The 12,414-nt window shown below is 43.5% G+C and overlaps 1 protein-coding gene across 1 annotated transcript; it reads left to right on the top strand.

The window, feature by feature from the left end:
• The first annotated feature begins 1,399 nt into the window (after positions 1 to 1,399).
• On the top strand, positions 1,400 to 4,019 carry LOC148864822 (uncharacterized). Its single transcript, XM_088979487.1, has 3 exons — positions 1,400 to 2,664; positions 2,804 to 2,993; positions 3,225 to 4,019. Exons 1-3 carry the CDS (start codon positions 2,242 to 2,244, stop codon positions 3,845 to 3,847), a joined length of 1,236 nt encoding a protein of 411 aa, XP_088835613.1. The 5' UTR covers positions 1,400 to 2,241; the 3' UTR covers positions 3,848 to 4,019.
• The last annotated feature ends 8,395 nt before the right edge of the window (positions 4,020 to 12,414 follow it).

Raw genomic sequence — 12,414 nt, forward strand, 5'->3', positions numbered from 1 at the left:
ACATGATTTGATTCGACCCGTTTCATGACGCCACCAAAACAACTCGAGAGAGGTCGAACCGTTTTGTTCAAAGTGGAGCGAGGACCCACCCACCTCGCGTTTCGGTGGTGTAGTTGGTTTCGTCGTGCTGCAAAACTCATACATGCAAGACCGTACGTAGTACTCATCTCACCCGTACATCTGGTCTATCTTTCTTACGGCATTTAGGAAAACAGGTTCTGCGTTGCTGCCTTCCTGCATACGAGTGGAGTGGGTCTCTGCCGTCTGGAAACCTTTTAATATTTTATAGTTCACGAGACCTAAACCCTGTATCATGCTTTATCTTCCCCACCCTCTCACTCTCTCAGTCTCAGTCTGAAAAATATTGAGTCATCATCATCATTCATCAACACTCTCTCAGCTCGACACGTACCCCCTGATCCACTGATCCAACATGTCTCAACGAACACTCCCTGTTTAACACCAAAATGTCCCTGATTTCCTGATTCTATGATGTAGTCCCTCACTCCCTCTACGTCGACATCTGGCCCCACCTTGCATCGCTATCTATCATGATCGGACGCTGCTTAGATCTGTTCCTGTACATTATTTGACCTGTGAGCTCTATATACGTGGTACCCCTCCTAAGTTGCTAATTTAAATAAACCTCGCTGCGGACCCCACTCTAACGTACGATAGGTATTCACCCGATTCCTGTTTTGCATTTCCGATAGGGGTAATCTAGTCAATTCACTGAAAACTTTCATTCTGGTTTGCCCGGATTTGGACGCTTTCGATTTTGTACTACTGGACGCGTGGCGGAATCCTACACTCCCAGGACATAACATTCCTGTCGCGAACCCGCAGCTCATGGCCCGTCCGTGCGCCGCGTGCCTCGCTAAACGACACCCACAAACCGCTTTGTGGCCAAAATAAATTACCCAAAAGAACCCTTATATGTTAAAATTCAAATCATAAAACTCTCTTCTATCCCAGAAGGGTGTTCTCGTCAAAAAAATCGTACTGATCTCGTGGCAGTAGACTAGTAACGGAGTCTTTTTTTTCTTGGTAAAGAACTAGTAACTGAGTCCTGTTACCAGGTTTACCCCTGCAACGATCGCGGAACCGTGGAAAAATAGGGATATTTTGTCCGTTATTTCTCACAAAAGAAAGGGTATTTTCGGTATATGAGCACATTCACGAAACCGATGAAGGGAATCCTCGCGTCACAATCGAGACAACGTGTCTTCGTGTTCTCACGGCCAGGAAACCACCGGGCCTATCCTTCGCCACGTAATAAGATTGCAGCTGCCATTTTTCCACGCCAACTGAGATTCCACGTGGCATTTAATCCTAGTCAGCAGCCTCGGCTCTGCAGCTCTTCCCTCGGCCCCTTTAAAAGACACCGCGTCCCATCCCTGTCTACTCGTTATTCCTCAGAAAGCCCAAGTGCCAAACGACGACGAAGTTCGCATTTTTCTTTAGTTTTCCCATTCTCTTTTTCTCCTACACCGACGCTGATTACTTTGCCTGAAACCTCCGTTCGTCACCGGAGAAATGAGAACTCCGGCGATTGATCCTTCTATACGTCGCCTGGATGTCCGTATCTCCGTTCCTCGTCGTCATGTCTTTCACGAACCTTGCTTTAATAGTTCCTGTAAACACTAATGAAAAAAGGGGAAAGAAGTGACTTTTTTTAGCAGAGTTTTCAAGTTATTCCATGCTTGTTTTGCAAATTCGAAGCAAGCCTATATAATAATCGGAGAGAAAGGTATCGGTTTTGTTTAGAGCGTCGAATTTTGGTAGATTTTGACGATTTTCATTTGACTACGTTGGATTTCTATTTGTTCCCCTTTTCTGTTGTGATCGGATTGCTCTGTAAAGGTTTCTGGTCCGATGAGGTGTTCCGGAGAGGATGATCGGAGAGATGAATGAGGGTTTTGTCGATGTGGTGATGTATCTAATGTGTTAATGGTTTCGCCTTTTCCGTCCTGCTTCAATCCAATTGCTTCTTAGCTGAAAAAGAGGAGGTCGATGTATAGGAATATAATCCCTGATTTCACGTTACTCTGTGCAACCGTGATTATTTTGTTCTTTCACTGAGTAGTTCAGAACGCAGCCCAAAGTCGTAAGCCTTCTGAGATGGAGTTCTAGGATTATGAAACACTTGGACTAACACGATTTCACAGTTACTGAAAATGGAGAGCAGCAGTTGAAGGTAGAAGAGAATAGATTTCTCTGGTTTTAGTCTCGTTAAAGAGCATGCCTCCTTTGAAGATCCAACCATTGGATGGCCATTTGCTTGAGGAGTCTATACGGAACGATCCGGTTAAGCCTGTCGTGAAATCGCGTCTCAAGAGGCTCTTCGAGCGGCAGTTCCCGAGTGTTCTGAGGCTTTCATCGACTGAGAAGCCCGTCCTTGGTGAACAGCAGTATAACAAAGATGCTACTAACAACAACAACAACGATTGGGAGCCGAGTTCTGTGTGTTTGGCTAAGATGGTTCAGAACTTCATTGAAGAGAACAATGAAAAACACTCCTCAACTACCAAATGCGGACGAAATCGATGCAATTGCTTCAACGGAAACTGCAAAGATAGCTCCGACGATGAATTCGACTTGTGCAATTGTTTCGGTGAATCGATGCCGGCGGCTTCCTGTGGCGATGCCTGCGAAATTCTCAAGGTAAACTGATTTTCTAGAATCACTTTCAATTCTTTTAATTTGCTTTTATTTTTATATCTTTTAATATGTTCAGTTACTGAAGACAATAACTTTTAGCATGTCTTATTTTTAAGTGAAAATTTCCCCTTTTCTTGAACAGAGCTTGGTTCCTTGCGCGACCGTTGCCGAGAGAAACCTCTTAGCGGACACTGCGAAGATCATAGAGAAGAACAAGAGCTGCAAGCTTAAGGATGATTGCAGAAAGATCGTCACTGATGGTCTTATTAGTCTTGGCTACGATGCATCCATTTGCAAATCCCGTTGGGAAAAATCTCCATCTTATCCTGCTGGTACTTTCTTTCTCTTTTCCTACTAAGTTTCTCTTATCCAATTCTTTATTGTCCGAATTCAATCCATATGCGCTAAAGATTGCGTTTCTACAGGAGTTCTTGAAGCGGAAAAAACAGAAAAAAAAAAAAATATATATATATATATATATATATATATATATATATATATCTTTGTTCTTCTGCTCTACATTTTCGGTGAAACTTAATTATTATTTTCCCTTTGTGATGCAGGAGAATACGAATACATAGACGTTATTGTGGAAGGTGAACGATTGATAGTGGACGTAGACTTCCGATCGGAATTCGAGATCGCTCGATCGACTGGAACCTACAAAGTGGTCCTCCAAGCATTACCATCCATCTTCGTCGGAAAAGCTGACCGCCTCCAACAGATCGTAGGAATCGTTTCAGACGCAGCAAGACAGAGCCTGAAGAAAAAAGGAATGCACATACCTCCGTGGAGGAAGGCCGAATACATGAATTCGAAATGGCTCTCTCCTTATACTAGAACCACATCGCCATCGGTCAAGCCAGTCGAGATTGAAACCCAGGCCCAGACCGAAACCGAAAGGGAGAACAAGCCATCCTCGCTGAACACAACTACTAAAAATTCCGTTTCGAATTCCAATTCCGATTCCTCCGGTGAGTTCGATCTTCTTTTCGGGGAGGAATGTTCGCCGACGGGAACCGAAACCTCCGGCTCATCGGTTTCTCCAGTTGGAATTCCTGATGAAGAGGAAAAGGCTAAGGTCATCATCTCACCCTGGAAGCCACCGGCGATCAAACCAAAGAGTTCTCAGGGAGGAACGAAGGTTGTCACCGGTTTAGCTTCGGTCCTCAAAGAAAAACCATAAAAAAAAAAATTTGCTTTTTCTTTTTTAATTTTTTTTTTTGGTTCCGGAAAATCGAAATTCCCCTTCTTTTTTTGGGCAAGGGTCTGTAAGAAGAAGCAAAGCTATAGTAATCCATATCCATCTATCGATATAATAAAAAAAAGTTACAGTAAATAGCAATATATTTAACATATATTTTTCTTTGTTCTCTATTGAATTTCCTCTGTATTTACCTCACAACGAGTGTTGTCTTGCGAAAATCTTCTGAGAGAGAGGACGACGGACGGAGGTACGCGTTTTCAGTTCTCGTTTCAGGTGTGGGATTTAACGAGCAGTTTGGATTTATCCACTATTTTTTAGTTTTTGCCAAATTTTATTTGTTCTTTTTTTAATTTTTTTATGTTCAAGTGTGTGCAGTGACGGTTCCTCGAAGGGAAACAAAAGGAGAAGTGGGAAGGAAAAGGTTAGTCCCCCATCTCTTTCTTTAAAAATTTCGAAATTTCCTCTTTTTCCAATTAAACCTTGTGGAGAACGAGATTCTGGTGACGGCAGGCTCGTGCCGTCTCGAACGCCGTGTGGCAAAGACGACGACGAACCCACAACATTTGCGTGAATCGTAATCTTCTTCCCTTTCTCCCAACTCCCAACTGACAAGTCGTTCAAAACTTGGTATTCTGGTTTACCGGCCACCGGCATACCCGATGCCTTCGTTAAATTGGGTTTTAAGCAAGGGGAGGAGGAGAAAAAGGACCGAAAGTTGGGTGGTGGAAATGACAAAAAGTCGCAGTAACTCACTAGGGAGAGAACAGAGAGAAGAGAAGCGAAGGCTTCCCGTACAAATTCGTCTCATCTCACGGGATTTTAGAATTACCGAGTTACCCTCTGACGTCTCTATATTTGCATTGTCTCGGTAGAAATGAAATGAATAATGATTCCTTTCGGAAACAACGAACGATGACTTGATGATGGGGTTTTCGTTTTTCCCAGTTTGTGAACCGCGATGAGCTTGAATTTAGAGAAACTCTGCTCCACGGTTTTGGAAACAGAGTCCCGTCACTCGCTTGCCCCGTTGCCCCGTATCGGTTTCCGCTAATCTGCACCCTCTCCTCTCTGGGTGTCTTTTAGCCTTCGTCCATATGCAATTCTATAGTTTGCGCCTCAGGCAAACCCGGGCCCACCGGCGTATCATTGAAGGAAATCAGAAAAAATAATTAATAATAATAACTGCTTTTTCAATTAAAATCTAATAAGCATAAACCATAAGATAAAGAACAATCATTACGTCTGTAATTATTATAATATTATTTGGGGAAAACAACAGGGCATTCGGCCATTCGTTATTACCCTTGTACGTGTTTGTAGCTTATTGGATAAGAAGAAAAAAGGTTGACAAAATGTAAATTGGAGCGGGTGAGTGGTGAACATTGAATCATTACAGCCCTGTTTCTTAACATTTTTTATGAAGGGTCGCGGTGTGGGGTCACTTACTGTACAAGGGAAAATAATAAAAAGCGATTGCTAAAGTTTCATAATAATAAGAGCAGTGCTTTTAGGAAAGCAACCACTCACCTACTACCTTTACCCTCTTTTATTTAATTATTAATGTATTAATTAATCCTTGTTTGGGCTTGGGTAGGGTAGGATTTCTGCAGATTGCTTGCAAGAGCAGAACAGAACCAATTAGTAGATGGTAGTAGTGGTTCATCAAAGCCAACAAGAAACCCCAAAAATTAAAAAAATTAAAAAAAGTTTTATTAGCTTCTCTTCATCCAAACCTCAACTCTTTTATTCGCCCAAGCATCTTAAAATATTTAATCTTTTCTTTGGTAGGGGATGAAGGGGGTGGGGTAAGGAGAAGGTGCATGTGAGGTATATCCGATCCAATCCGTTAAGAAATTCAAAAGATTTAAATCCAATAACAATCTACCTAATTTTTAAGAACATGATTTGGACTTGAATTCAAATATCTTATTAGATAATAAAAAAAAAATTAATGCTATAAAATATTATAATATAGAATATCTTATTAGATATATTATATTATTTATATAATATATAAAATATTATAATATAGAATATATAATTAATATATAATATATAATATTTCATAATAAATGGATAGCATTGGATTAGGGTAATTTGAATTTGATCCGTTGACTAAATGGATCGAGTTTTCCAATCCGATTGAATTTGTTAGATCCAAATCCAGCTCTTATTAGATAGAATCCGGATTAAAATCGAATTTGATCCAACTTACTTGCAGCCCTAAGGATGGGGAGTCAAGATCTCTTCATTCTTCAAAACAAAAATCTCTTAAGTAAATCTCTCTACATAAAATTCAAAGGGAAATGTCTTCAATGTGCATTTACATGAGTATATTTTTTATAACGTTTGCAAAATTTCTGCTTTTAAAATATTTCGTGTAACATGTGAAGTTGTATATTATGATAAGGAACCTGAATTATGTAAAATTGATATTAAGAGGGGCATAGGGTGACCATCGAATCATCATCAACATATTATTCAATAAAGCCCTATCTTGAGGGTGACACATGGTCACAGATTAGTGCAGAGTTGATTTCTAGGACTCGCACTCTTTTATTCGCTCTGAGAAAGCATTAAAGTTAAAAATAAAATAAATTAAATTAAATTAAAATATATGTTGAGAGAGAGATGATGGTGAGGGGTCACAAAATTCCATGATAGCGACCCCACTTGGAGAGGGCGTTACCACTTACTTACCCCAATGTATGTACCATCATCACTCAACTGACTTACCCTCAGTAAAGACTTAAAGGAGAGCTGAGAGAGAGCATATTACTCAGCGATAAACCCATAAAAGCCTTACTGAATACCGAATCCACACTTCTTTCCTTGAATTGAAGGGGAATTGTCTCAAAAGATTTCCGTCCTTTACTTTATTTTATTTTATTTTTTCTAAATTTTCTCCCTGAATAACTAAGCTTGCTGCATGCAAATGTTCCATTACTGACCTTCTTTTATCTTCTTCCACTGTCACCTCTGCTGCATCAATTTCATTGCTAAAGTAAAAGAAAAGAGTTTTTTTTTATATATATATTTTCCTTTTTTACCTTTCTGTTAGATTGGATTGGACCACGTCTCACTCTCAACGGCCAGACACTCTGAACCGTCTGATCATAATGATTCTTTTCTTCTCAACTGTTTAGGATCCGTTTGGGCCCTACCACATGCTGCCTTTCAAGCGTCTAGACGAACCTCTTTTTTGTTTGTTTCCCAAACGCAGCGGACAATTTACGTTCCATCACCCGACAGTCTGGGCCAAAGCCCATATAAGAGTGGGCGGTGGGCCGTAGATTTTTTTGTCTAGACTCTTCCCTTCATGGACCATCAATAGTGGTCAATTTTTCCATTACTTTTTTTTTTTTTTTTCTTTTGCTCAATTGACTTTTGACTCCCAGCAGCAATTCGTTTACGCTACTACATGGAGATAAGTTAACGCGTAGGAGGCCCTTATCCTATCTCATCCGAAACAAATAATTCTCTTTTTCTCTTTCTTGTACTTGTTAAGGGCCCACCAGAGGTCTCCACGGGCTGAATTTGTCCCCATTGTCCACTTAACCAACCAATCTCATTGCGACAGATGAACTTGTTAGAGGGCATTTTGGTCAATAAATTGTTACTGGATTTGTCTTCCTTTTCCCTATCCAAATGCCCCTTGTATGGTCCCTGTCTCAGACAGAGCTCTGATTAACACACCCATTTGAATTATTCTAAGGAAGCTTCAGTTGAGTTTCTTACTTCTAGAGAGAGAGAGAGATGGGTTTGGGTCTGTTGGGCCGAGGAAGTACTTATTTCTTAATGACCGTAAATAAAAGGCGATTTAAGGGGAGCTGTGTGTGTGTGTGTGTTTGGAATGGTGGCACGTTTAAATTGTGTAATCTTTGCGAGCCTATGGATGAAGTAAAAGGATTAAGTAGAAATAAGAAAAGGGGTTTTGTGATTCTCAATGAAATCCACCTCTTTTAGGGTCGTACTAGCCATGTGCCCCCCATTTATTCTTTGTGGGCTTTTATACACAACTCCCATTAAGTAAAAATTAGTGGGCCGGATCTTGTCTATGTTATTCTTAGCACAACCTTATTTTAATAGCATGCCTTCAAGGTTAAAGGTTCTATACTCCATTTCGAACTTTGCCCAAGAAAAAACAAAGAGGGAAGAGGGAGCACTTCTTACATCTCTCTCATATAAATCTCAAAACTTTACACACTTTCCCACACAAGTTTATATATTTTACTCCCTAAACTCAGATTATTCCTTAAAACACTTTCTTCTTTTTACATTTTGTTTTGATTCTCAGTGGGTAAGATAAGTCAGTTTGACCTGGTACAGGTACAGGATTCCAAATAAACTATGAATTTTAGTCTTTTTTTAATCAAGGTCTCTTGGTAGCCATAAATGTGATAAGTGGGTTGATTAATCTGCCATTTATTATTGATTTGTTTTTTTATTTTTTATTGTTGCTTGTAAACTGCAAACCACCTGTTCTCAATCCAGGGATACCATTTGTTCCTCTTCATTTTATTCTCCTTCTCTCTTCTTTTCAGCCATTATTCAATTTCATTTGAACCAGTAGCCCAAGAAGAAGTTATTTTCTTTACATTGTAAATTCAGATTATCCCTGCAAGACTACCTTTGTTCTCCTTCTGGCATACTACCTTTGTTCTCCTTCTGGCATTGCAGTTTGCTAACCAAGATTAGGCCTTAGGATTGGATAACATAGATTGTGTTTGGTGCCAAAGGGCTGTGTTCTACCTGAAATGTTTTCGATTGATCGATACAAATTGGTGAAAAATATGTGTTGTTGCATCACATTAGAGTCACTTTAGATGAAAATTGCATTTGTGCGACTGATCGTTGACATTTATAATTGAAACAAGTAGCAAATTGAATTTATCAACCCAAAACTTTAAGATAGAAACAACAATTGTACTAAATCTTAGTCAAAGCCTTGTCTATGGGCCCACGAAAACTAAACTTTTGGATCAGTTTATGGAGAGTCATGGTGACTTGGCAGCATAGATTGGGATAAGCTTTACCAAACTTGTAAGGTGCCCACTCTTAATCCAAGGGCACCCATCTGTCCCCACCTCATCTCTTCTTCTCCCTCAAATATTTTCTCTAACCACCCATTGCTCCCTTTGTTTCAACATAATGGGTAGATTTTTTTTTTCAGGCTGGAACATCTCAGCTATACTTTTGTCCCTTTATGACAAAAACTTTCTCTTGTCAATTATATTAAAACAAATTACAAGGGTAGAAATAAAGTTTTAGCTGTAAAAAGGGCAAAATTAATTGCTCAAATATTTCAATCAAAATAATTTACTTTCATTTAATGGGAAATCAAACAAAGCCTTACTTAAACCAAACCCCAGATGAGTACATGGTAACAACTTAGGGGTGTTTGTCAACAAGAATGGTTTTGTTTTCCAAAACCAAAACAACTGCCACAGGTTTTCTGACATGGCAGTTATTTTTGTTTTGAAAAGGAAAACCCTTCATATTGGCAAACACCTCCTTAATGGGTTGAACCGTTGATATTTTCAACTCTCTCTCTCTCGTATGCGTGACTATGAAGTATGGAATTTATAATATGACCCATCTGTCTTTGTAAAGATAATATGCATTTAATTGAAAATCAATGGCTCGTTTGTAAACCCAACTAATGAAGGAAGATTTGGTCCGACCTCTCTATTATGTGATACGTGGCAGAAACAATAGCTCGGCAAAAGGGGCTAAGCCTAGGCGGGAACAAGGGGACACGAGCGGACTGAACTCCCTACCGAGGGCCCGAACTGACCCACCTTGTAACGGCTCGGGATACACTTCGCCGAACTGACCTTGTAACAGCTCGGGATACACTTCACCGAACTGACCCACCTTGTAACAGCTCGGGATACACTTCGCCGAACTACCACCTTGTAACAGCTCGGGACACACTTCGCCGAACTGACCCACCTTGTAACAGCTCGGGATACACTTCGCCGAACTGACCCACCTTGTAACAGCTCGGGATATACTTCGCCGAACTGACCTGCCCTATAGATACCTCTGAGTTCAAAACCGCCTCGCTCAGCACTTCGCATCACTTGGCACCAAAACCAAACAAGTCGTACCACGCCTGACACTAAGGAAGTTCGTGCCCAAGGGCGCCACGCCTGACTGACTTGGGATCTGACGTTTGGCGGTAGCACCCTAAACGGCCACCTGCCACCGCCACTGACACCGCCATCTCCAGTTAGATGACGGTTAGGCAGTGACGGTTCTGTCTTAGCAGAAAGGACGACGGCCAAATTGACAAGCACAAGGGTAATCATACTTGACCTGACAAGGGCCCCGGGACGAGTGCACGAAGTGACTATAAGAGCCACCTGCCCCCCGACAACGGAGGTATGCAAACTTTGCGCTATCTGGTATTACCTTGCTTTTGAAGGATTCTAACTTGAGCTTCGGAGCCTCTACACCGGGTTCCCCCCAGAGCTTTCCCATCTCCTCCGTTTCAAGTTCCCTGCTACCCCGTTCGGAAGCAAGGCAGCGGACAGCTAAGACCACCCGGATCGCGCTCCATCAATTGGCGTCATCTGTGGGAATACACTTCAAAAAGCCTCCCTCCAAACTTCGATAACCCCTTTTCTTCAAAAAAAAAAAAAGAAAAACCAAACACTCATGGCCTCCTCCAGCAACACCGGACGTGGCACGGAGACAAACGCCACCGGGGAGCAACCTCAAGTCCCCGTAGTGTGCGTTGGACAGTTCACCATCCCCCTTTCGACGGATGGGATCCCCAGCCTGAATGCGCCGCAAGCAGTGGCACCCGTAAACCCTCCTACCGCAAGCATCCCCTTTCCTCTCCCCATTGAGACAACCTTCACTAAACCGACTGCCGTCCCCCTGGCAGCCAGCCAAAACCAGTTGGAGGACTTGATGCAGTGCATGCGGGCAATGCAAGCCCAAATGCAACAGTTCCAGCAGCACCAGCTTCACCAGCACCAAGTGTTGCACAACATCTCCTAGCATCACTATCAATAGTAGTTCCCCCAACTGCCACTGAACCAACCACTACTTCCACCTCGCCACCCCGCTCCGAGGCCGGTCAAGGCCTCCCCGCAGGGTGGACGCCCTCACCGGGTTAAGGCCTCCCAGCCCCAGAACCACCCCAACAGCCAGGCCTCGTCCCCAGGCCGAAGAGAGAAAAATGTCATCCCCGCCTCGCAACCCGCAGGTGGGTCAGGAACCTCGCCCGCGAGGTCGGCACCCCGACGCTCCAAGCCCGAGCTCCCGCTCACCGAAAACCAATTCGCGCCGTTGGCGGCAGACTACCAGCATTCCGGGCCCATCGAGCTCGGTAACACGGAGGCCAGCAACGCCAACACAAGGCCCGCTCAACGGCGAAGGCGCCGGCGAAGTCGTCGAACCGCCACCCGCGCCTTGTCGAAATTCAGAGGCAAAGACACGAGCTCGAACGAGGTAGGGGCTCCCCCGGTTCTCTCGGTTCCTTCCCCCCTCGCATCGGAACTCCTGGCGGTCCCCTTACCCAGAGACTTCAAGCTCCCACCTCTGGACAAGTACGACGGGTCCTTCGACCCCAACGACCACGTTGACGCCTTTCAGTCCCAAATGCACCTCGCCAGGGCCAGCGAATCATGCATGTGCGTGGCCTTTACCACCACCCTCAGGGGGGTAGCCCGCACTTGGTACAGGAACCTGGCCCCCGAGTCGATAAAGTGTTGGGTCCAGTTCGTGCAAGTCTTCACCACACACTTCGTCACCAGCCGACGATGCCCCAGAACAGAGGAAAGCATCTTCGGAGTGGTCCAAAGAGAAAGAGAATCTATTCGGGGCTACATCAAGGGGTTCAACGAAGCATGCTTGCAGATACCACGGTTGGACCCCGCAGTGCAGCTCGCGGCGGCCAAAAGAGGGGTGACGCACAAAGAATTCAAATGGCACATGGTGGCCAACCAGCCCGCAACCGTGGCCGAATTCCTCAAACTCGCGGATAAGTTCATGAGGACAGAGGAAGAAATCAACCAACGAACCGAAGGCAGGAACGAGAAAAGAAAGAGAGAAGGCAAGCTCCCCAACCCGGTGAATAGAAAAAACCCGACCCGGGAGCCGAAGCCAAACCAGTCATTCTGGGCCCCCTAGCAGTTCGGACGGACTACACGCCATTAAACACGAGGCGGACAGAGATCTTAATGACGATCAAAGACGCCCCGTACATTAAGTGGCCACTTCGTCTAAAGGGAAATCCGAAGGAGAGAAATAAGAATTTGTATTGTAGTTTCCATAGAGACCATGGTCATAGCACCAAACAGTGTAATAACCTCCGGGACGAGATAGAGGGGCTCATCCGTCGCGGATACTTGAGAAACTTTGTATAGCACAACAATAACAATAAAGCAGGTCGGCAAGGGGAGCACGAAAAGGATGCCCCCGAGTCTAGCAGCAGACCTGCCGAACCGTTGCAGAAGCAGCCTCCGGAAGAGAGGCCAGTTCGGGGAACCATCCATGTAATAGTGGGAGGTTCGGTGGTAGCGGGGTGTACC

This window comes from Nelumbo lutea, chromosome 3 (genome assembly GCF_056320005.1).
Source record: "Nelumbo lutea isolate HS-2025 chromosome 3, American lotus-T2T, whole genome shotgun sequence".
In the NCBI taxonomy this organism is placed as follows: domain Eukaryota; kingdom Viridiplantae; phylum Streptophyta; class Magnoliopsida; order Proteales; family Nelumbonaceae; genus Nelumbo; species Nelumbo lutea.

Bases quoted from the DNA above. Each gene is read 5' to 3' on its own strand.
- LOC148864822 (XM_088979487.1), top strand. From the start codon at position 2,242: ATGCCTCCTTTGAAGATCCAACCATTGGATGGCCATTTGCTTGAGGAG. The intron at 2,665-2,803 runs GTAAACTGATTT...TTTCTTGAACAG, and splicing joins ATGCCTGCGAAATTCTCAAG to AGCTTGGTTCCTTGCGCGAC. The intron at 2,994-3,224 runs GTACTTTCTTTC...TTTGTGATGCAG, and splicing joins ATCTCCATCTTATCCTGCTG to GAGAATACGAATACATAGAC.